We start from the raw sequence: 25,424 nt of genomic DNA on the forward strand, positions 1-25,424 counted from the left end.
TTCTCAAACAGGCCACACATAGATTCTATATGTAGTACTGAAGAAGACCCCCCTCAGATGATCACACAATCGCTTTAATATCCAAGGATCAAAACATCTACGCATAATTATCAAGTGTTAATGTTCACCCAGAACCAGAACAATCAGGAATCACTAGAGTATTGCTAGTAGGGTTGAAACATGTTTTCACTTACCTCACACTTGTGTTTAAAAGTATGTCTTGAATATATGTTAATTTGTGATGTATATATTGTGCTGTAATTTGTAGATATAATTCTTTGTTTTCACTTCACGCCACCAATTTGTTGTAAGTGTAATTGTATATCAAATCTGTGTGTGCATATATGTGTTTTGTTCTCATTTATGAGTACACAACTTTCACCTAATTTGTTATAAAATCATATATTGATTCAGAATTACATGAGTTTCTTCTGTTTGGACTTAAATTTGGACATATTTCATCAAATTATAGTCTCATCTTAGTAGAGGGACCAAGTATACAAAGCTAATAGGTGGCAGAACCATTGAGCACACAGGAGGCACACCCACCTGCTGGGCACAGTGCAACACTATTATATAACAAGGGCAGGCGGACATTTTCTTTTTCACATTCTGGGCCTCATTACGATGTTGGTGAGAAGGGTTCCGTACAGCATTTGGTTTGTCTGAATCTCTGTTGGAACCCATGTTTCCGACCGACTCGGAAACATTTCTGACCGCTCCATTACAATGAAAGGAAACTGTTCAGTCTTTCCGACTCGGTTCCGAGCGGCATTTGGAGAAACTGAGTCCGTCGGAGCCCACTCGTACAGCTCTGTGGACCGCGATTCCAACCGAGTGAATAGGGTGTCAGATTTGGACAGCCATTCCGAATCAGTTCGGAAAGCACAGAAAGGCTGTCAGAAGCAGACTTCAGAGCAGGCCCCCCCTTAACCCCGAGGCCTCCGGTTGGGGCCTGTGAGGGTACCCAAATGACCGCCCTTTGAAACCATGCACAAAGTGTCAGGCACCATGGGGTGAATTTCACAAGTTGAAAGGTTTTCTGCAACCACCTATTTCTTCAATGGGAGCCTGTGTTGTCTGTCGGAACACAAGCTCCCATTGAAGTCAATAGGAGTCCAACCGAACGGTGTTCAGAAACATTGGAATCGGTCGGATGGACACCCTGAATCTGAATCGGTCGGAAAGAATTCCGACTAGGAGTTGGTCTTAATGCTTTCTGACTGACATAGCAATAAGGCCCTTAGTTGTGTTGAGGGTAATGGTGTCCCTATATTGTGAGAGAGCGCAAACTGACCTGAATGTATAAGTATGTCACACTTACACGTAGTAAGCACAAATCATGAAGAGAAATGCCATGAGTGCTGATATTATATGCATCTGTATTCTGAAATGTGTAGCTAATCTAGAGATTTATGTAGAAATGGAACTAATGCAGAAATGTGTGAGATGTATAACCTTATTAGGCGTGATTAATCTCGAATCCATGTCGTGTAGCTGCTAAAATGTAAGGACAAAATGTGGTTAAACATAGAACGCGGTAGGCCTCAGGGTCAGAGCCGAAAGGAACGGGAGAGGGGTTCGTTTTCACGACATGGATTGCACTAATGTCATTTAGTAGCTAATAGTAGGATATGTTTTATAGATGTGTTTACCTAATTATAGAGTAGAGTATTAACATGCCATTAATTAATGAAGGATTTGAAGAATATAATCATTATAAGAAATGTTGTAGGCCTGAAATGTTTAAAAGACACTGATTTACACGTATTTAGTCTGTGCTGAGCATAATGTTGCAACTTTGGCTGGAAGTCTATGAGAATTGGGATCTTGGCTGCAGGTGTCTGTCTGCAAGAGAAAGGGGGGATTCAATTATAAATGAAATGAATAGAGGGTTGTTCAGGAGCCGGCACAGACATGGAGGAGGGTTCCGGAATGTTTTAAGGGGTATCAGCGGGCCGGAGAAGAGTCTGAGAAGCAAGGTCAACTCTAACGCACGAGGCCCAACACAAAGCAGCATGGAAAAAGCCAGAAGCTACACCACGTGAGGGGCGTCTCACGAGGGGCGTCTCAAATGTTGTTGACTGTTTTGTATTAGGGACAGCACCCCTGGGTGGAGTTAGAGCAGATGCCTGAGGACCCTTTAGAGAGCGGATGGGTAGGCAGAGAGGGGCCTTGACTGGAGAACTGTAGGTTTTCACCAAGAGACTAAGAGTGGGTGACCTCCCTAGGAAGTCACTCACCGCTGACACCTTTTGATAGGTTGGGATTTGTTAAGTAGGGATACCATCCAGAGCAGGGTAGGGACAGCCTAACCTGTGTTTTCCCTCCAGCCTTAAATGACGGAGAGATCTCAATACGTGTCTATGCTGATAGCTTTGTTATTCCTAGAACTTGTACTCGTAGTCTTCTTTGCTCGTCTGAGGGTTTTCAGAGAGCACATGTATGTAGTTGGGCCCGTATATCTTGTGAATCTCATCTTGAGATGCCTGTACTTGCAGCTGATCTTAACTTTATAATAAACCTTTGAAAGCTAGAAGTTGTTTGTGATCCTTCGGAGCGGAGTCCATTATTGGGTGAACTAACTTGGTAAGAGATGCACTTTCTTCCCTCAATGACAGGCAATAAAGGTTCAGTCGACCAGAACGGGGTTTTAGATCAAGAGTGATAAGGGATCGATCAAAATCTCGCCCGAGCAGTTGGTAGCTATAGAGGATGGTTGCCTTCTTGAGGAAGGTGATCTAGGCCAGGTTAGATTACCCCAAGGCCCCTAGAGACCGATGATCAGAAGAACCGCCCGCCGAAGAAGGTCCGGATGACGTGAGACAGAAAAGCAGCAGTATCGGTCGAGAGTGAGTATAAAGGGTCATGCGTGTTAGATTGCGGTGTTTTTGTATTGTATCTATGTTGTAATGTCTGGCGGAGTTGAATGCCTGTAGAGTGACTGTGGAACAGGTTGTGAGCGCGCGCAACCGGTGGAAATCTTAAGTTCAAGGAGAGCTTAAGTGGTTCGGGTGTATCGGACATCCAGAGTAATTGTCAACCAGTGTGAAGGGGGTCATGAGGTACCATTGATCGCCCGCAGGACCGAGATAGGGGGAACGTAAGAGTGAGTGCGTGAGTAACGGACGCTGGTCGGAAGTTACTGTGTGTGTAAGCAACCTATCAGAGGGACGATAGACATTTCGTCAGTTGTGTTGGCAATTACAGATAGACTGTGGACGTACAGTCGAGGGAAGTGACCGCTTGGTCGTAAGTAGTCATTTTTCGGAGTATGAATGGGACGCATGCATGACCGAGAGAAGAGCGGAGAAAGGAGGGGTGCTGCTGCGAAGCGGAGACGAGTGACGTCACAAAGTGCCGCGCTGGGATTGGCCGGCCGGAAAAAGACCGCGCTGCGATAGGCCAGCTAGCAAAGCCGCGCTAGGATTGGTGGATTGTCATCAGGAAGTAAACAGAGTATTGAGGCTGGAATTTGTGCGTATAATCATGAAGTGTTTTAAATGGTTAAGAGCGGCTTTTAAGAAAGAGAGGCGGGGATCTTACGAAGGGGAAGAAGCCCCGCCGGAGGGTACGCCAGCACGTTATATGGCGGAAAATGTTGGGTTGCATACGATTTTGTGGATTACAGAGTGGAGTAAGATTACAGAAGGAAATGAGGAACTGACGTTTCCGAAGTACGGGACGTTCAGATTAGAGGTGCTACACCGATTAAAAGCAGTTAGGACCGCAACGAGACCCTTGCCTAGACCAACCCAGTTTGAAGCTCTCAATGCATGGATTAGGGCAGCGCACGAGAAGAACTTGAATAGACGACAGGAAAGAGTGAAACGATCGGTAAGAGCAGTGCAGGATGCCAAGTGGGATGCAGATGCTAAACGATGGAGAGTGCATAACATGGAAGTAAATAAATTGTACCCAGTGTTAGAGGTGCCCGGAAACAAAAGCCCCCTAGAAGAAGATGATGAGAGCGAAACAGAGGACAGCCTGATAAACAGATTATTGACAGATAGGCCACCCCCGTATAACAGAGCAGGGGGAGAAGGCGAGCATAGTGAGAGGGAGGGGGGCAACGTAGGAGAGAATGGACTGCTTCCCAGTTCAGATTGGGATCCCGCTGCAAAGAAAGAATCGTCACAGCCTAGTCCGATGCAGCAGGTAGTTGGGAGGTTTGTGGTACAAAGAGTGCCGGAAACGGAGTGTGCCACATCCTACGCACTGCCCGATGCCCTGCAAGTACCTGTTACCATAGGTCCTATAGTATCGATTTATGACCCAGAAAGAGCTAGAGGGGAGGAACGGGTACGGAGGGACGGAGAAAGAGCAGAAATGGCAAGGAGGAACGATACGATCAATTCCCCAAGTCAGATGCCGATACCAAGGGAGTGGAGCACCCCGGTACACACAGCAGAGGATCCAGTGGGGGATCCTGGGGGCCATAGATGGCCAGTGGAGATGAGGGGATCTGGACGGAAATCCTTTCAGGAGCTAAACGAGTACATGAAGAAGTGGGATGAGGCAGTAGAGGCTCACAAGAGCATCATAGCTGCGGAAGCTGAAAGGGAAAGCCAGGATAGCGGAACCCGGACTCACTGCGGGGCTGGGGAGAGCAGCCCAGAGTGGGACGGGAGCGGGAAGGGCAGTAGGGGAGTCACCCACTGGGCCCGGAGTGGAGGTAGAACAGACCTGGAAAACGGGGGTCCCGAGAGTGGGGGGGTGTCCCGCCCAATACTCAGTGAAGGAGAGAGAAGAACGCAAGAGTACAGAAACAGCTTTAAGTGTACCCATTGTGTGCCCGACACCAGAGAACAGAATGGGAGTTGTGAGAGGCCGCGCCACAGTCCCTGTGATGACGGACATGAGCGCAGTCCAGGGAATATGGGCAACCAAGAAGGATCATATCAGATACTGAGTGATACTAGACAGAGAGAGGATGGCGATCGGAGGGAGAATAGCAGAGAGTCCTACTGTGAAAAGAGAGAAGAAAGAGAGAATGGGCAGAGTAAGATTGGGGGTAACAGGCCCGTGTTCCATCACCTTCCAAGATCGGATGGCCGAGCATGGGACCTGGAGAGATGGGAGCAAGGGAGAACACTCCTTAACTCTCCCGAACCCAAACGTAGGGCCCGGAGTTGGGATGGGAGAGAAACTTGTGAACCCCCTTCGAAAGACATATTGCGAGCTGAGATAAAAGCCAAGAGACTCGATGTCGCCAGCTTAAAGTCAGATCTGGATGACATGGTAGACGGTACCCTGCCTTTAGAAAGAATGGAAATGTATGAGCAGGATGAAATACTGTTCATGGCAAAGGACATTACCCGAAAGGCGAGAACAATCCATGAGAAGTTAGTCGAACTAGCAGGCAAATACATGGTGGACCTGTCAAGGACCAAAGCATTGCAGGGGAACCACAGGCTACACTATTCTGATCGAGACCTAGATGAGAGGAGAACAATAGGATTGAAAACACACATAAGGGAATTGATCACTGGAATAAGGACGTGGAGGGCACTAGATAAATGGGAAGAGAGGTGGTCCAAGAAAGGGACCGTCAGGAGGAGCATACTTGGTATGACTCCAGGAGGACTGCAGAGAATAGAGGCATACCCTTTGCGTGAAGTTGCAAATGGGAACTATGTACACGTCCCATGGAGTAGGGGAGATTTAGCTGCTTTTACCACTTCCTTCCCCAAATTGCGGGAGAACCCAGTGGAGTGGTACAAGCAAGTTGAGAGATTCGTAAAAATCTCAAAGGTCCTATGGATAGATCTGAACACGCTGTTTGACATTGTAGTACCAGGAGATTTGTGGACAGCATGCAAGGTTAGCGCTGAGTGGCCCACAACCGAGCCAGAAAGGGATGCTAAGACTAATGGGCCGTCCGAGACCGTAATGGCAAAATACGAGAGAGTGATGACTTGGCTAAAAGACAAAGTGCCAATGCAAGACATAGATTGGGTTAAAATAGACCGAACTAGACAGGAACCCAAAGAGACAGTTCACGAATACTATGAGAGATTACTGAAGGCGTTTAAACAGTATAGCGGTCTGGATGTAATGGATCCAAAGGACATAGGGCAATTTGTGTCCAAATTCGTCCTGGGCCTGAGACCGGATATTAGCTTAATGATTCAGCAACACTTGATTTGTTGGCAAAATAAACCCTTAGATGAAATCCTGAGGTATGCCAGGTACTGCTGCGATGAGATAGACTCCAAGGCAAAGAAACTAAAGGAGAAACTAATGGTGGTACAGATGCAGGCAGCCGGGAAGGGGGGACAGCAGCAACAGCAGCAAGGAACCGGTACTGGGGGAAAGAAACAGTATAGCCAGAACAAGGGCAATGAGGAGAACTCCACCTTCAGACCCAGAATAGACATAGCTGCCTTGAAGAAAACGACTCGGTGCCACCAGTGTAACGAGGTGGGGCATTGGAAACGCGAGTGTCCCTACAATGTCGAGATAGGGGAACAAGAGGTAGAGGAGGAAGAGGTCCAGAATACACCTGTGAGAGGGGTAACGCAATACCAGGGAAAGGTGCTCAAAGGGGGGACCCCTCCTCCACGAGCCCAGTTCCCACAGCCACCCAGAGTAGGGACTATGGGTAAGACATATAGACAGATGCCCCTGTTTGTAGGTGGAGAGGAGTGCTATTACGTAGACCCACTAACTGGACAGAGAGTGGAAAGGGAGGGCTGTACCCTCGGGCCGCCTTGGAGGTGGATCAAAGGGGACCCTATGTTGAGGCCGAAGTAGCAGGGTGCCCCACGACATTCCTAGTGGACACAGGAGCCACTCGATCCACGATCAGATCAGCCGCAGTTCCAGGCCTGCCCATGTCTGGAGAGACAATACAAGTGGTGGGGGTCGCAAACAGGAGAATTACCAGCCCATTGACTGAACCAGTGCAGGTGAAAATAGGGAAATACAGCGATGAGCACCAGTTTGTGGTTTGCGATTCTAGTCCTGTATGTCTGCTAGGAAGAGATCTTTTGTGCAAGTTAAATTGCACCATATACTGCACCCCGCAAGGAGTGGAGGTATTGACTAATGACGACGATGCTGACTTCAAAGTCGCAAATTCAAGAATCTGTGTGGAGCTGTACCCCACTCTGACCGTAGGCGAGCTCCCCTGGGATCTGAGAGAGACAGTGGCACCAGAAGTGTGGGATTTTACCGGGGAAGAGATTGGACTGGTCAAGGGAGTAGACCCAGTGAAAATTGTAGTGAAACCACATGCTGAGTTTCCGAGAACACCCCAATATAAATTGACTCCAGAAACAATTGCAGGTATAAAGCCCGTGATTGAGTCCATGATTAAGCAGGGGATACTGAAAGAAATCGTGGGTAGTCCATGTAACTCCCCGATTATGGGTCTGCAGAAACCAAATGGGAAATTCCGGATAGTGCAGGACCTCCGAAAGATTAATAATATTGTTGTTTCATGTTGTCCAGTGGTACCGAATCCATCAGTGATACTGTTTCAGATTCCATTCCAAGCTGAGTGGTTCACTGTGATTGATCTTTGTCAGGCTTTCTTTTCGATCCCTCTGGACGAAGAAAGCCATTTTCTTTTCGCATTTAAGCTGGAAGGTCGCGTCCTAACATGGTGTCGTATTCCTCAGGGGTATACAGAGAGCCCATCGATCTTCAACCAGCTTCTGAAGAAAAATCTTGAAAGTCTAGTACTACCCCAGAGGTCAGTTCTGGTTCAGTACATAGATGACCTCCTTGTGGCGTCAGAAACAGAAGAAGCTTGCAGGGAAGACTCCATTGCTTTGCTAAATCACCTAGCTGCAAATGGGCACAAGGTGTCCCCGGGAAAGTTACAATACTGCCTGACAGAAGTGCAGTATTTGGGGCACAGAATTGAGAAGGGCAAACGAAAGGTGTCACCAGACAGAATAGAGGCAATCATGAAGATGAATGCGCCCAAGACACAGAGGGAAGTCAGAATGTTTCTAGGGATGGTGGGTTATTGCCGACAGTGGATAGCCAACTTTTCACTAAAAGCAAAACCACTACAAAAACTGACGCACAAGGAGGTGAGCGATCCGGTACCATGGGACAAAGACTGTTTGATGGCGTTCCTACAGCTGAGAGAGGACTTGTGTCGTGCTCCGGCTCAGGGAATGCCGGATTACGATAAACCATTCTTGCTCTACTGTTGTGAGAAAGAGGGTTGTGCGCTGTCTGTGTTGGTCCAAATTCATGGGAATGCCCATAGACCAGTTGCCTACTTCTCAGCTACGTTAGATCCAGTAGCTGCAGCGTTGCCCGGATGTCTCAAATCCGTTGCCGCAACAGGTGTCAGTATTGAGAGATGTGAGAACATTGTTATGGGGCACCCGTTAGAGGTATACGTGCCCCATTCCGTTGAACTGTTAATGACCAGGACCAAAACACAGCATCTGACCAACAGTAGGCTCACGCGCTACGAGCAAGTCATACTTGCTGCAGAGAACGTGACCCTCAGGAGATGCTCTGTTTTGAACCCTGCCACCTTGATGCCACTCCCAAATGACATAGATGATGATGAATGTACAGACCATGACTGCCTCGATGTGACTGAACTATGCACCAAACCTAGACCCGACATCGTGGATGAGCCACTGACTGACCCAGATGAAATTTTCTTTGTCGATGGCTCATGTGTAAGAGACGAAGTTGGGCAGTTGAGAGCAGCCTACGCTGTTTGTACCATTACTGGAGTTGTGGAAGCTGGATGCCTGGAAGGAGTACACTCCGCTCAGGTAGCCGAGATTATTGCCTTAACGCGTGCCTGCCTGGCAAGCAATCAGATTCGAGTCACCATATACACCGACAGCCAATATGGTTACGGGGTAGTTCACGATTACGGGCAGTTGTGGTCTCAAAGAGGTTTCATGACTTCTTGAGGCTCTCCCATTCGCAATGGAGAGTTTGTGCGCTTGTTGTTAGAGGCGCTGCAATGTCCAGCAGGTATCGCAGTTGTGAAATGCACCGCACATACCAGAAACATGGACTTCGTGTCACAAGGCAATAGATATGCCGACGAAGTCGCACGGTATTGTGCGGAACAAGGGTACTCTTTCACAGAGGTGGAAGTGGGTGGAATAAATGTAAGAACTGAATTAGCTATGATACTAGAAACTGTTGACTCTTGGGATGAACTAAAGTGCATGCAAGAAAATGCTCCTGATTTTGAAAAGCAAACATGGGAAAAGGCAGGATGTGTGGTGGGTGAGGCTCATTTCTGGGTCTCAGCAGACGGAAGAGCAGTGTTACCAAATGAGATGGTGAGCCCAATGGCAAGACAAATCCATGGTCCCGTACACCTAGGGAGGGACGCTATGTTGAGAGTTTTTAGACAGACGTGGTACAATCCTAAGTTCAGAGTAGCAGCCGAAGCAGTGTGCCAGCACTGTGTGACCTGTCAGCAGCTGAATGTAGGGAAAAGAACGCCAGTTGCACTGAGTCACATAGGGAGGTCGGGGGGCCCATTCAACCGCATGCAGTTGGATTTCATCGAATTGCCGAGGTGCAATCGCCTCCGTTATGTTCTGGTAGTTGTTTGCGTATTCTCCAGATGGGTTGAGGCATACCCTACACGTAGGTGCGACACCCTCACCGTAGCTAAGTTACTGCTTAGGGAGCTCATTCCGCGCTTCGGGGTGCCGGCCTCTTTGGAATCAGATAGGGGAACGCATTTCAACAGCGAGCTCGTGAAGATGATTTGTGCGGCTCTGAACATAGATCAGAAATTACATTGCAGTTACCGACCAGAAGCCTCAGGAATTGTGGAGCAGATCAATAGCACTATTAAGGCCAGAATTGCAAAAGTGTGTTCATCAACGTCCTTGAGTTGGCCTGACGCTTTGCCATTGGTCCTTATGAGCCTCCGTAGTACCCCAGACAGAAGAACGGGGCTGTCACCCCATGAGGTGCTGATGGGGAGAGCAATGAGGTTGCCATCAGTCCCAACTGCTGCACTGTTAAATATCACAGATGATATGATCCTGGACTATTGTAAGGGGCTATCTGACGCCATTCATTCTGTGTCCCTTCAGGTGCAGGCTGCCGAAGTTCCGTCGTGCCAGGACCTGTGCCACGACCTGTGTCCTGGGGACTGGGTGCTTGTGCGAAAGCACGTGAGGAGAAGCTGCCTGGACGTTCGTTGGCGTGGGCCCTACCAGATCATCTTGATCACGAACACCGCAGTGAAGGTGGGAGGCCTGCCCAATTGGATCCACGCGTCACATACGCGGAGGGTACCAGCACCTCTGGAAGAATCAGCTCCTCTCTCGGATAGACGTCCAGTTGAGGACCGAGAAGCCATAGAGGGGGCCAGCCAAGCTGAAGAGGTGCCAGCAGAAGCAGGGAACGAGTCTGACCACGCTGAAGACGGTCAGTAGCTTGGACGCATTATGATCCAAGCTCTGGTCACTTCTCGTATGGATTACGCGAATGTGCTGTTATTAGGAACTACGGAGAAGAACCTGAGAAGACTGCAAGTGCTGCAAAATACGGCGGCTCGTTTAGTCCTCAGACTCCCCAAAAGAACAGCATCCAAGCCTACTTTGGCTGCCCTTCACTGGCTTCCTGTAAAGAAAAGAATCCTCTTTAAAGCCCTCCTCTTTTGTTATAGGATAACTTCTGCAGAAGCGCCAGGGTATTTGAAGGACTTGGCTATCCCCTATCTACCCCAAAGAGCACTTCGCTCTGTGGGTAGGGGTCTCCTCACAGTTCCTCGTGTAAGAAGGGCCAGGATGGGAGGCCGCTCCTTTCGGGTGCTGGCAGCCACCCAGTGGAACAGCCTTCCAGCTGTGATCAGACTAGCCAAAACTGAAACTATGTTCCGGAAACTTTTAAAAACACATCTGTTTGCCCTTTAGGGATGGATGCCTCTGCCCTCTTGACTCTCGCTCCACAGCGCGGGGACACGCCGTGATGGCGTCACCAGGCGCTTTAGAAACCCCTTTATTATTATTATTATTATTAGTACAACAGCGAAACAGACGACGCTACTGAAGGAGAAAGTAGCTGGGAGTACGAGTCAGAGACTGACCAGTCTGACAGAGAGCGTGAACAGACAAGAAGGAGTAGAAGGGTACGAGGAGAAGCTCAGTGGCCACAAAGAAGGAGCTCTAGCCTGAGGTCAACTCCAGAGAGAACCCTTCCTCCGATATCAGAGGACTCGGACACAGAAGAAGGTGCTCAGGGCGCTGAAGCACCGGACTTGAGAAGGTCAAGAAGAGTGCGTGTGCCTAGCAGAAGATACGCCACCCCTGAGTGGACATATCTGGCGACAGATGTCTTTGGAACCGGAGACAGGGAGGATACGAGCGGTGGTGGTGTCTAGCTCTGAGCCCATCATCACAGTGGAAGTGCAACTGTTAGTACCCGGAGTCGAGGCAGAAGGGTCACTGACTTTCACGCTCCCCAGCCCTCCCCGCCTCAGCAAGCTAAAGCACATGTTTTTCACAGAATTACAGTTCCCCGACTTTGGTACTAAGATAACAAGCCATGAAGAGCACATTCTTCGTTTGGAGATATTGAACTATGCTGTCAAAGCTGCAGGCACGAGCCTGATTGTAGATGCTTAGAGACTTTGTAAATAAGCAAGAAGAAAAGAAGATTACCTAGCGCCCAGGAAGCAGAAAATCTTAGGGACCTTCCCTTGAGTTGACGGAGAAGGGCTAGGGTTGTCTAAAAATTGAATTGCTAAAGAACTTTCTGCAAAGAGGTTGCCAGCTTCCAGATGTGTGGTTCCAGGTACAAATAAAGTAAAAAGGACTGTAAAGGAACGAAGAGAAAAAGAACTTTGTACGGAGAAAAGGAGAGAGCCATACTGTCTGACGAAATGGAGGACGGCACCCCGAACCGCAGAGCTAAATGTATAATAGGCACACTAATAGTAGGAGTGATAATATTAATAGTTTTAGTAGTCACAGTTTCTTATGTAAAGGGACAGGAGGATGAGGCAAAGGTAACCGATGTGAAATCTGTAGTGACACCTAAACCCACTGTTGCAGGTGAGAAAGGGGTAAACATACAGGAAAAAGCGTTATTAGCTGCAGAAGCCCGCAGGTTACACGTGGATGAGTCCCAAGGTGACTTTAGGTCAAACGCTTATGCTAAACTTCTGTATGAATACGTGGATGCCATGGAGGTTAAGGACTGCTATGTCTGCATGCAGTTGCCGGCGTCTGTTGATGAAGGCATTCGATATCATCACCTCCCGTTGACATAAGGCATCACATGTAGCTTATTGCTTAGTATATTTTATGGGAGAGATAGTTTTGAATACTATTTCTCCAATTATGACTCAGTGTTGCCAGAAGTCCCAAATTATAAGCAAATGAACAAATGGGACTACTGGAAGAGTGAAGACAGATTGGCCAAGTTTTTCATTCCTTGGATTACCTTAGATACTTCACATGCCCGTAGAAATAATCTGACGTGCAAGGTGTCGGAAATAGAGAAGAAGTTTATAGGGCAGGTGGATGATCGATACAGGAGACAAAAGATTTTGAAAAAATCTGGACAATGGAAAACAGATTGGACCGAGGAAGAGAAGGCACATAAAAGAAAGGGTAGTAGTGGTCCAATAGCTTTGGATAGAACGCAGAGAGGAAAGCTATGTCTTCACCGAGCCAAAACGTATTATGAAAATGTATACGTGGGAGAAGTCAGCTGTGAACATGCTTTCAATTTAGAGTATTATACCAAAGATTTCCTGAAGGGAATGCAAGTGATTCCAAATGTATATTTTGTTTGTGGAAGGAATGCCTACGTGAGACTACCTGATAACTGGTATGGATCATGTTACCTGGCAATTATCTTCCCCAAAATATATCATGCCCAAGACTTAGAGATCATCGAGGGCAAGACATCAGCGAGAGGAAGGAGAGATATAGGAGACGCAGAAATGGTCGGAGATGTATTTGGAGCTGTGTTCCCTATGTTGGGACTAATCCTTACTGATGTCAAGATTAGACGACTGGCAACAGTTGTAGACAGGTTGTCTGCCAGCACTGCTCAGTCCTTAATGCTGGTGGAGGGAGAGATGCAATCGATAAGGGCCATGGTTCTTCAAAACCGTCTTGCCTTAGACGTCCTGCTAGCAAAAGAGGGCGGAGTCTGTAAGGCTTTGAAGGTCCAGGAATGTTGTACCTACATTCCAGACAATTCCAAGCCCCTTGAGAAAGTTATTATGAACATAACTGATATTCACAAAGAGATCGAAGACCTGAGTAGAGAAAATGTTTGGGAGAAGGTGGGCCATGGAATGAGTGAAGCTGGAGGGTGGTTTGCCAACTTGGGAAAAAGCCTTGTATGGTATGTGTTGAAACCTATCATCATAATATTGATCTGTGTGATCATATTGTGGGGATTGGTGAGGGCATTTAAATGGTACAGAGCCAGGAGAATTGAAAGAGCTCGGGAGGAACAGCTGCAGAGATTAGCTGCCATACAAGACAATCAGTACAGGAGCCTGAGGGCTCTGGAAACGCGGAAACGAGGTCCATTGGCGATTACTTCAGTTTAAATGTTAGTGATGACCCCGAGAGGTCATCAAAGGGGGGAACTGAGAGAGCGCAAACTGACCTGAATGTATAAGTATGTCACACTTACACGTAGTAAGCACAAATCATGAAGAGAAATGCCATGAGTGCTGATATTATATGCATCTGTATTCTGAAATGTGTAGCTAATCCAGAGATTTATGTAGAAATGGAACTAATGCAGAAATGTGTGAGATGTATAACCTTATTAGGCGTGATTAATCTCGAATCCATGTTGTGTAGCTGCTAAAATGTAAGGACAAAATGTGGTTAAACATAGAACGCGGTAGGCCTCAGGGTCAGAGTCGAAAGGAACGGGAGAGGGGTTCGTTTTCACGACATGGATTGCACTAATGTCATTTAGTAGCTAATAGTAGGATATGTTTTATAGATGTGTTTACCTAATTATAGAGTAGAGTATTAACATGCCATTAATTAATGAAGGATTTGAAGAATATAATCATTATAAGAAATGTTGTAGGCCTGAAATGTTTAAAAGACACTGATTTACACGTATTTAGTCTGTGCTGAGCATAATGTTGCAACTTTGGCTGGAAGTCTATGAGAATTGGGATCTTGGCTGCAGGTGTCTGTCTGCAAGAGAAAGGGGGGATTCAATTATAAATGAAATGAATAGAGGGTTGTTCAGGAGCCGGCACAGACATGGAGGAGGGTTCCGGAATGTTTTAAGGGGTATCAGCGGGCCGGAGAAGAGTCTGAGAAGCAAGGTCAACTCTAACGCACGAGGCCCAACACAAAGCAGCATGGAAAAAGCCAGAAGCTACACCACGTGAGGGGCGTCTCACGAGGGGCGTCTCAAATGTTGTTGACTGTTTTGTATTAGGGACAGCACCCCTGGGTGGAGTTAGAGCAGATGCCTGAGGACCCTTTAGAGAGCGGATGGGTAGGCAGAGAGGGGCCTTGACTGGAGAACTGTAGGTTTTCACCAAGAGACTAAGAGTGGGGGACCTCCCTAGGAAGTCACTCACCGCTGACACCTTTTGATAGGTTGGGATTTGTTAAGTAGGGATACCATCCAGAGCAGGGTAGGGACAGCCTAACCTGTGTTTTCCCTCCAGCCTTAAATGACGGAGAGATCTCAATACGTGTCTATGCTGATAGCTTTGTTATTCCTAGAACTTGTACTCGTAGTCTTCTTTGCTCGTCTGAGGGTTTTCAGAGAGCACATGTATGTAGTTGGGCCCGTATATCTTGTGAATCTCATCTTGAGATGCCTGTACTTGCAGCTGATCTTAACTTTATAATAAACCTTTGAAAGCTAGAAGTTGTTTGTGATCCTTCGGAGCGGAGTCCATTATTGGGTGAACTAACTTGGTAAGAGATGCACTTTCTTCCCTCAATGACAGGCAATAAAGGTTCAGTCGACCAGAACGGGGTTTTAGATCAAGAGTGATAAGGGATCGATCAAAATCTCGCCCGAGCAATTGCAATGGGCACGCAGGCTGGTGATGATTGCTTATCAACATTTCTCTGCTAATTTGTGCCACTGCTGCAGCATATTTGTGATATCTATCAGTTTCCACAATTGCTCAGTTGGCTGAATAGGGTTTAGGAACGGTAGAACCTGTGTACTTTATTTGTAGTTTGGAGACTCTTGCTATATACAGAGGAAAACTAGCCCTAAGAACTTTCTGAGGGGAATTTACTGTCATTTCCTTACGGTTTGAAACAGATTAAAGAGTTTTGAGGGAGAGTTGTTAATGAAATGGGGAGAAAGTAACAGAAGGTTAATAGTCTCCTCTCCTTTTCTGGCCCTTCTGTTGCAGGGGGGTGTGGGTCATTGCGACAAACCATGTTCTGCTAGCTGGGAGAGTTGGTTGTCGAGGAGGGTGGTGTTCCCGAGCCTCCTCCTGGTGGTTTTATCCCTATTGCTTCACTTAAAGAGGGATTGCCTATTATTTTTTGACATATCTAGTTTTAGCCTGGTGATATCTGTCTCTAGTTGCTGGTATCTGTTCTCAGCTCTATTTTGGATACTGCGCAAATTTAGTTGATATCATAGTGCAGTTTTGTCAACTATTCAAACTCTTTCTTTAGGGCTTCGTGAGGCCATTAGGATTGCCAAGGCTTTTGTTAAGTGGGTATTTCTCTGTGTACTAGAGAACTGTGTAGTCGGACTGTTCTATCTCATTCCCCTAGTATGGAGTAGCCAGAGTCTTTGGTGGCTTCTCAAGAGGTTTCAAGAATTAGCTCAACCCCTAAGAGGGTCGTTGTCCTCCTGTGTAAAATCTTCTGCTTTTAAAAAAATGGCCTTTTGACAATTGAGATTTTGGACTCTAGTTACCATGTTAAATCATAATGTAAGTTCCTTTTTGTCCCGTCAAGAGTTCCAGGGTCGATATAATGCGAGATTCAAATCCAGATGGAAAAGCCCCCCCTCACAGGGTGGGGGGGGGGGGTGTCAAAATATATATATATATATATATATATATATATATATATATGGTTAAACTAAATATTGAAATATTGAAATAGATAATGTTGTGCAGGTTGATAATGGAAAGCCAGATAAAAAGTCTGAGATCTTTAAAAAAAATATGAATACTATAGTATGCAAGTGTCAGAAAAAGAAGAATCTTTCTAAAGTACGTTGACTAAAGAAGAACCCAGGGAGGAAAATCAGGTTTGCTAAACTCCCGAACCAACTGTTTTGAAGGACAGGGGGACCTTTACTCAAGAGGCGCCTGTGTCTCCCATGTCTTTTCAGGAAAGTATGTCTATGACAGGAGATATCGCACGTAATGAGGGGCTTTCACCTCATTGGGTTAATTTGACGAGAGATGGTAAGGACTGGAGAAAATTCCAAACCTTATCCAAATGCGGTTATTTTTTCTTCAAAATTCGAGTTAAGATTAAGAAATGTTCAGTTGGCCACCTTCCAGGAAACATAGATTTCTGATGGCCACTCAAGTTTTTTTAAATTTGTTAAATTTTCCGCACACCTTATACCTACTCCTTCTTGAATTGTCAGGCGGTTTTAAATATATTTTTTTATGTTTATGACCTTAAGCTCATTACCTCTCAGGATATTGCCTTAGCTGAGTTCAAGTCACATCTTAATGATGGTCAGGTTGTTCATGAATCCATTTCTTCTTTAATTGTAAAACTTAGTGTGTGTTTTTTAATAAAATGGTCATTGATGCTCTTCCTGTTTTTGGTACTGTTGTGAACAATGGCCTTTTCACTTCTCTTATATCTCACACTTATTTGCTACAACACCGATCCCCTTCTCAAATTGTTTCACCTGGAAACTTAAAGTCACTTGCAGCCAATTCGACATTTGTCAAATACCATGGCAAAAGGTAATTTAAGGAGAAAGTAAAGTATGTGACTAACAGCAAATCTTTAACAGTTTAAAAAAAAAAGGATTTCATTGGCAAAAACTACTAAACTGGGATAAAAGGAATGGCAAAATTATCATTTTAAAATGATCAGCTAAATATCATGACTAATAATAGATATTATGAACGGATACAATATTGAATATAGATCCCAAAAGTATGGAACAAATGAGGCAACAATATATATCACAACAGAGACATATTAGTAGTATTGCTTAATGGATATGAAATATCAGCGAGTGAAAAAGGGAAAAAGGGGGGAAGAAGGAAGGGACACCTTCTTCATCACAAGAAATTAAATTAAGAAATGGAATCAAAGGGATATTCAGCTACCAACCCCTGAGAGGACAAGTTTATACAGTTAGCCAGACACCGCCAAACATTACTAGAAATTGAAGGTGAATAATGCTTCTTTTCAACAAAATTATGAGCACCACAAAGACATGAAACCCATGCCCACCAGGTATGATAAGACAGGAGATGAAAAGATTTCCATTCTGTCAGTATAATGTAAACATCAATTGATAAAAGTAAGTCTAAGAGCTCGACATCCGTATTATCAAGAGGTAAAGGGACAACTGTAGCCCATGGACCTAGCAAAATCATAGGTAAGGAGAGAACTATAGATGTATAAAAGATTAGTGATAAATGTTACCGTATTCAAAAATAATTTAATAGGGTACATTAAAAAAAATATGTTGATGGGGCCTGGTCCCAGATTACAGTTGCAACAAAGATCACTATCTCATACCTTCAACTTATGTAAACGAGCAGGGGTCCGATGTAGAAGATTTAATGTGAAGAATTTAGATTGGATTAATGAAGGAACAATTTTATTACGTAGGGATAATTTCCCGATTTGCTGCCAGGTATCTTGTGAAATGTGCTTGAAAACCTTTTCTTCAAAATGGGAGACCACTTATCATGAGTAATTGTAGAATGTGGAGGCAGTGGAGCAGATAGAAATGTATACATTTCTGAAACAGTATGACTTGAATGTGTCCACATGGATAAAAGTGAGATAGTAACTGGATCTGTTGAAAGGGGTATTTCAGAAAGTTTTTTTGAAAAACCTTTATTTTAGCATTCAATTAAAATACAAGCATGGGCCTACAACCGCGGGGGCCGGCCGCTAGATCAGTAAAGACCGCCGATATCACAGTGCGACACAGCTCATCAGCCGACAACCCAGAGGTCCGGCAGTGATTCAGGATAGAACTTGTATTAGAATGCACAACTGGGTTCCAGGATGAGACAGAGGTTTCATTTTATATTATATAAGAGAGGATCAGGTGCCATACAATCAAACAGAAACATGCAGGGGACAGGGTAAGAGACAGGATATGCATGTAATAACCACTATAATGGAACATTGGCGCCAAAGCATATAGATCGGTACAAACGAACACACAATATACATTCCATGTTGCGCCAGTTCTCGGGGCCTGCCCACCCAGGAATCAGGATATCATAAAAGCATAAGCACTAAATACAAGCACACGATAAGAATCCGAATGATTCGTAGCTAAACTGATCCTTTAAGGAAAGAAAGAGAAGGAAAAGAAAGGCCATAGAAAATAAAAATGGCAAAATAAAAAACCCTGTCCAGCCCCCCACCCTGCACCCCTGCAAATGGCTACAGCCTGACCCCACTAGCAGCGTGCCTGTCGCCCCTAATAACTAAAACCCTAAAGGAAGGAAAAAGAATGGAGGAGGGCATATCTATTTGGGCTCCAAGCCCCTGTAGCCCCCCCGCCAGAAACAGCCACCCCCTATCACGAAAAGACAAACATTATGACAACACTATAGAAAAAATCAGAGGGTACCGTGAGACATCGCCCAGCCTCTTAGAGCAAACAGTTGCAGATCAAACACTTGTGAAAGCCACTCCAACCCTTCCCGAACTGGTAGATCTTAACCTTGGCCCTTCCGAACAAGAAAACGTGCCCCCCCCCCCAGCGAGACCCGAAGGCACATAAAGAAGTAATAAAGGAGAAGAGAGTCATCAAAAATCAATCCATGGCGACTCGCAGGCAGTGAGTCCACAGGAACTTTAGACGCAGAAGAACTCTCCCTCCTAGATGAACAGTCCCAATGTATCTTGCACAGGAGTCGTAGAGTCACCAAGAAAGGAGAAAATGACCACAAAATGAATGGAAAGTCACAAACAAAAGTCTCCGGGAGGGGATCGCCTTTTGATATCTCCAAAGCCGATAGTGGTGGAAGGTTCGGCAATACCATGACATCCTCTGGAACACCGTCTCCCAGGGCACCATCCGATGGTTCCAATACTTGTTTCCTCACGGGGTTCTCGCATGGAGTCAAAATGGCCGACGTTTGAATGGCTGCAGTGTCCTCTTCCATTAGTAAGGCTGGGTCCAGTTCCACCAGGAGCATCTCAGATAGGCGCGTGTCCAATTTGCTCAACAAAATATCCACATGTGAGCGAAACGCCCAAATTTCTGCCAGTATTGACCTCAGCGATGGCTCATGCACCGTTCGATCCATAGTCTCATGCCCGACATCAATCACACTCACCTCCCCGGGTGAATCCAGCATCCTCGGGGAGAACAAACAGGATCTCGAACGTGCAGATGCGGAGGGTGACCGGTCTTTATTCGCAGCCAAAGTCTACCCGGTTAAGGCCGCAGGCCAGAGACCCCGAACCACCGAACCCCGGCGGGCCCAATACCGGGTCAGCGGGACGGGGACCCCCACCCGCAGCCAGTAGCAAGCAGAATCACTCCTCCGTCAATGCTGAGCAATAGAAACGATCACCGCCAGATTTGGGCTTAAATAAAGCCTCCACTCCGGTTGACCGGACCCAGCCTGGTTCTCATGGCCGATGTTGTTGCACTGCAGCCCGGCTGTGAAAGTACTCGAGGCCCCGGCTTCACCGCTGGAGTAGGCCGCAAACTTCAACTCGATGGAACTTCGTCAAACAAGCCGATAAAAGTTTATGGATTTCACCATTGGAGTGCGGAACAGTTCATGCACACAGAGACTAGGCGTAAAGTCAGGATAGTGTACAGGATATCGTGGCGGGTTACGGAGGTCGGCGGAGCCGGGAGCCTAAGCAGCCATCTTGTTTGCTGACGTAGCTCCTCCTCTATTTCAGAAAGTTTAACCTTTAGTTAAAAAGAAAAAAAGAAAATCCATATCTTTGAGGTTATATTTCTTGGCTAAAAAAGAAAAAGGATCATGATTAGTGTCATAGAGATCTTTCACCAGACTGATACCTTTGGCAGCCCACAAAGAATCCGTACTAGGATCAATGTCAGTATGAAGTTTAGGATTAAACCATTAACATGACCATCTTGATTTATGGATAGGTTTGGATCAATATATTTAAATGCATTACGCATGTCTGTTCAATATGAATCCAAGGAGGTATATGTTGAGAGTCCAGTAAGAACCAGAGTGCACTTTGAAATGCTAGAAAGGAGATTTGGTATAGATTCCAATCTAAAGGATTACAACCACCAATGACAGAAGGTTTCCTACGGTAATTCTAGCTCTCTTATCATTCCATAAGAATCTCGAAGAAATTGAATCAATTTTATGAAAGAAAGCAGAGGAAACCTTTATAGCTAGCATTGATGATAAAAAATTGATGATTGGGGTTATCATTATTTTAAGAGTTTGCAATCTGCCCCACCATGTTATAAATGTATAATTCGTTTAACAATGAACTGAATACCACACTAACTCAGACCCGCGCACACCTTTACGGCTTAATAATTCAAAAGATCTCTGAAAAATTGACCCTTCTAGGGAACCGTAGCGCATTGCAGCGCCGGCCCAAGAAGGAACACCGCCTATGATGAAGCATGACATCCTTCGGTGTGTGGGAGGGCACCAAGACAAGGACATACTGTCCCCTGTCACTATCTTAGGAGAATAACATCTTCTTCCTCTTCTACCATCTCTTCTTAGGAACTGTGACTCCCCCAAGCAACAATTCTATTTATCTGGAGCCTGAGTCACTGGACCTAGATTCAGCTCCTTGTCCCACCTTCTTAATGGTGCCTGCTGATAAGGCCACGTATTGGCAGAATATGAGTTCCGGTGATTCAGATGAACCAGTGCCCCAATGCTTACTTAGCGCCGAGGTGAGATGTCTAATAGGAAATGATCCTGTTGTAAGTCAAATTATGCTCTAAATTCTTCAAACTGGAGTAGTTCCAAATTCCTGAAGAGATCTTCCACCCTTGTTGCTCCCGCAGCAGTCAAAGCATCAAGTTCCACCCAGCATCCCCCATGAAGAAGCTGTTGTAGCATGGGGAGAGAGGCAAATTGGGGGTGTATAGTATCTTACTACGTGTTGTTTGCATACACCTATTTCAGCATTGAGTATTTACTCTGAATTCCCCAGTGTCACCAGTGGTGAGCCACCGCACTCTTAGTAGCATCTCAATAAGATCTGATGTCGCTGGCGCAAATAGGCTTTGAGTCCTGTCCAGATTTCTCCTGGTCACCAGCCTCTGGATCAGCCAGTTTGAGTCGCTATATAGTATAAATCGTAGTCAGGGACAGCCAGTCCCCCAGTCGCTGTGGAGCACTGGAACGTGGCCAACGCTACCTGTTTGCACCCCCGCCCCATATCGAGGTAACCAGAGATTCCATGTCTTGAAACAATGGTCGTGGGATCTAGGCTGGGAGTGAGCCAAAGAAGTAAAGGAGATGCGGCAAAGCGACCATCTTCAGAAGAGCCACTCGGCCCGCCACAGAGAGTGGCAACATCTTTCAAACTAAAAATACACCGAACAGCGGAGGGAACGGATTGCTTGACCTATGTTGCCCTCCAAAAGGCCTGCAGGGTTGTGGTAGATCCGCACACCCAGATATGCTTGGCAGCGGGGTTCCCACTGTAGGTGTTCTAGTTCTTCTGGTTGACCTCTTTTTGGTGCTGTACAGCAAAACCTGGACTTCTGCCAGTTTACCTTTAAGACAGACAGTAGGCAAAAACTCTCCAGTATGTCCCTGACCCCATTCAGGTCCCCTCAGCATTGCAGAGGAAAAGCAGGAGGTCCTATGCATACAACGCAATGTTGTATTGAGAACCCTGAATTTTCAAGCCCTGATGTCTACAAACCGTTCGCGCATAGATGGCCAAAGGCGCTATAGCCAATGCAAACAGCAGAGGGGGCTGAGGACACCCCTTACACATTCCTCAGCCCATCCCCTGACTCATGGAGATGGTTTGCCCTGTGCGGACTCTAGCAGTCGGGTTTGTATAGAGGAGTTTTATCCACACTCGGAAGCTCCCACCCATAGCGCCATGTATGTTAGCACCTCATAAAGGTAATGCCATTCTAGGCCACCGGACGCTTTCTCTAGGTTCACTGCTGCATGTGCCCAGTCATAGTCTGCAGTGCCCAGGACAAACAGGAGTTGTCCAATGCTATGGCCGTGTTACGGGTGGGTATGAATTCTGCCTGGACTGGGGAAATCAGTTTAGGCATGAGGGGCAGTAAACTGGCCACCAGTATCTTACTCAATATTTTATATTCTATATTTAACATTGACAGTGGTCTGTAGATCATCAGCCAGTTTCCCCAGCTTCAGTACAGATATTATGATTGCTTCTCTAGTGGTGGCATGCAGGGACCCTGTGGCCTTGGCTGCAGTATATAAGGCAGCTAGTCTAGGTGCAGCATGCTGTGTTGCACCGCAGCCTCAACGCACAGGAAACCAGGATCTTGGTGCACACCAGGACTAGAAGCCGGACCTCCAATTCTGCTCTCCTGAGCCTAAGGTACAGGGGGCACCACCGACTTTCACCTCAGCTCCGGGGGGTTTTCTCTCTCAGGCCCTTTCAGCAGTCTGGCTTGCACAGCTCCTTGCCACCGTCTCTCCGCCCAGGCACCTCAGGCATCAGGACTAAATCCTGCAGGACTGGGCCACCTCCTGAAAGTTCAGTGATAGACTTGCCAGGTCAGAGGACCTGGGGGTCCAGAGCAGCTCACCACCAGGCACCCCAGGTCACCAGCTCAGCATGTGGCATCAGCAGCGGGTCTGTCATCCCTCTGGATCGCCGCAGTGCTGAGTCACCGCCATCTTAAGCTGTGGCTTCACGGCTCCGTCAGTCAATCACCCACAATTGATCTTTTCTGCTGTGGTGATGGCCGGCAACAGAGGTGTAAGCTTATCCTCAGGGGGTAGTTAGGGCCCGAGCTGGGTGTGATACTGTAGGATGGCACTGGATGGGGATTGGCCGAGTGGAGCTCCAAGCAGAGCTGCTCACTTCATAGGTGTTCAGCCACGCACCCCCTGGTTTCTAGTATGAACTACAATGGGCTAGTTGTCATGACTGGTATAGAAGGAAAATACCAACCCTCATTGTGGTTTTGATATTTTTCTATTTTTTTCTATTTAGATTGTAGGTTTATTTAGGGTATTGTACAGGTAGGGTGCACCTTCAGTTTTGATTTTCAGATGGCATTTCTCACTTGGGTTGTTGATGCACTGATCCTGTAAATGTAGTGAGCAGAACACAGCTAACACCTAGGTGAAACTGCTATCACAATCTGAATTAAGGTCACCATTAACCATAACAATGTGACCCAATACGATGATGTGTAGTATTGATTATTGATTTTTGGCATTTTACAAAGTACTTTTTTATTGTATATCTTTTATTATGCAAAAGCAACGAAATAAAGATTATTGAATTGAATTGAGGTCACCATTATGAACTTGCTAATGATGAACAATAGGTTGTCGAGAGCTATGAAGGGTGTGCTTGCTGAAGCTATTCTGAAAATATAAAACACATGACGCATTATCACCGATCCATTAAAACAGGAAAATATAACTATTGGTTGCATAAACTGCTTACCATTAAACAAAATCCAATTCAAGAAAAGAAGGATGACTGTTGAGTTAGTATAGTTTATTTGAGGCACAGTCTAAGGACCAGAATATGCGATCAGTCTATTACTTATTTTTTTGCTCTGGGTAATTCATAATTAGGCATGGGCTCAATATTCTTCAACGTGGGAGAGCTGGAAAATAAAATTGTCTGATGAGCTGCACAGGTGGTTAGCTGCAGATGTGAGAATCCTAAAAGTGAACCTAACAGGTCCACTTCTAAGAGATGTGTGGGTGGAGGAAGTAAGGCTGACAAAACTGTTGCATATTCACAGTTAAACCTTCAAAAAGAAACATGACATTGACATTGGATAAACCCACGGTAATTGATGTAATCAAAACGAAGAACATATGCCAGATATTGAAATCAATATTTAATACAACCACAAAAAATCTCTAAAAACCTTATAATTCAAACTGTATCTATATAACTGTACCTAACAAAACATTTGCAAACAGGACACAGTATTAATATCACCTTTGAGTAAAGAGCAAACATGATAAAGAAAGATCCCTGTGCAGCACATCTTCACCCGAGGTTTGGCTAGAAAACTATTAATCATTTGAGATACTATATAAAACAAATTTAGACTCGGACCTTTGTGGTAGCCATCTTAATTTTTTTTACGTTGTACTTTAAAAAAGAAAAATTCTATTGAGGACTTTGTTACCGAAAGTAATACCAACTGATTCACCTTTCTAACCGGTTATGACACAAACCAACCTTATTGCTTAGTTACAAGGAAATTATTGATTATGAAAATATTCAGCTTTATTTATGAATATCCAACTCCAATGTAACTAGTTCCTTCCAGGTTAATTACCTGGCTTAAGTCGTCCATTTCTGGCAGCAGCACCATTGTCAATAATTTGTACAATTTGGAGGTATGGTCCATTTTGAATAAGAGCTACTCCCAAACCTTCAGCATCCAAATAAAGATGAGTCTGTAAAGTTGTACTAAGCGTGTGCTCAGAAGACACTTGCTGCGGTCCTTGAATAGGAAAATGAAAATTATGTTAACTAAAGCTGTAGTCTCTGAAAATATTATTTCTCTAAGTACATGTGTTGTGGTAACAGTTATACATTTACCTTTTGGTGTTTTGCTTTACAGTTTATTTACAAACATTAAAAAAAATTCACAAATTTTGTTTTTCATGCTGCGTAAAAGGATTATGACAATGGGGCATATGTATCAAAGGATACATTTGCGATTATCAAAAAGAGACTTTTAGAGAATCGCTATTAAAAATTTGCAATTTTTTTGCGATTTCCTTGCATTCCTTAATTGTGACTTGCTAATTGCGAGTCGCAATTAAGGAATGGCTTTCCAGTCATTACTATGGGCCAAGATGCCCGTAGGAATAAATGGGAATTGCGCACGCCATTTACGAGTACTTAATAGGTGCAAATTGTGCTTGCAATTTCAAGGGTGCAAGGGTTCCAAAAGGACTCCCTGTTGCACCTCTGAAATGTGCATTTGTGCACATATGGTGCACATACATGTCCTAAGGGCATGCATGTGTGCCACATGGCACTTTGAAAAAAGTAAAAAAGTGATTTTTTAAAGGAAATCGCAAATTACCACCAAAATGAAGTGGAGAGCATTTAATGAAGAAGCATGTAATGAAGAATATTCGAGCT

The 25,424-nt window shown here is 45.5% G+C and overlaps 1 protein-coding gene across 1 annotated transcript in view; it reads right to left on the reverse strand.

Moving 5' to 3' along the window:
- Window positions 1-24,781, reverse strand: part of PDZD9 (PDZ domain containing 9) — a gene marked incomplete at its 5' end in the record, with an annotated part of 200,795 nt that extends 176,014 nt beyond the window's left edge. The window contains one exon of the mRNA XM_086939739.1: window positions 24,607-24,781. Within this exon, the coding sequence (XP_086795865.1) occupies window positions 24,607-24,781 (175 nt within the window). The remainder of the gene's footprint in view (window positions 1-24,606) is intronic.
- Window positions 24,782-25,424: the final 643 nt, after the last annotated feature.

Source organism: Lissotriton vulgaris, chromosome 10 (genome assembly GCF_964263255.1).
Source record: "Lissotriton vulgaris chromosome 10, aLisVul1.2, whole genome shotgun sequence".
In the NCBI taxonomy this organism is placed as follows: domain Eukaryota; kingdom Metazoa; phylum Chordata; class Amphibia; order Caudata; family Salamandridae; genus Lissotriton; species Lissotriton vulgaris.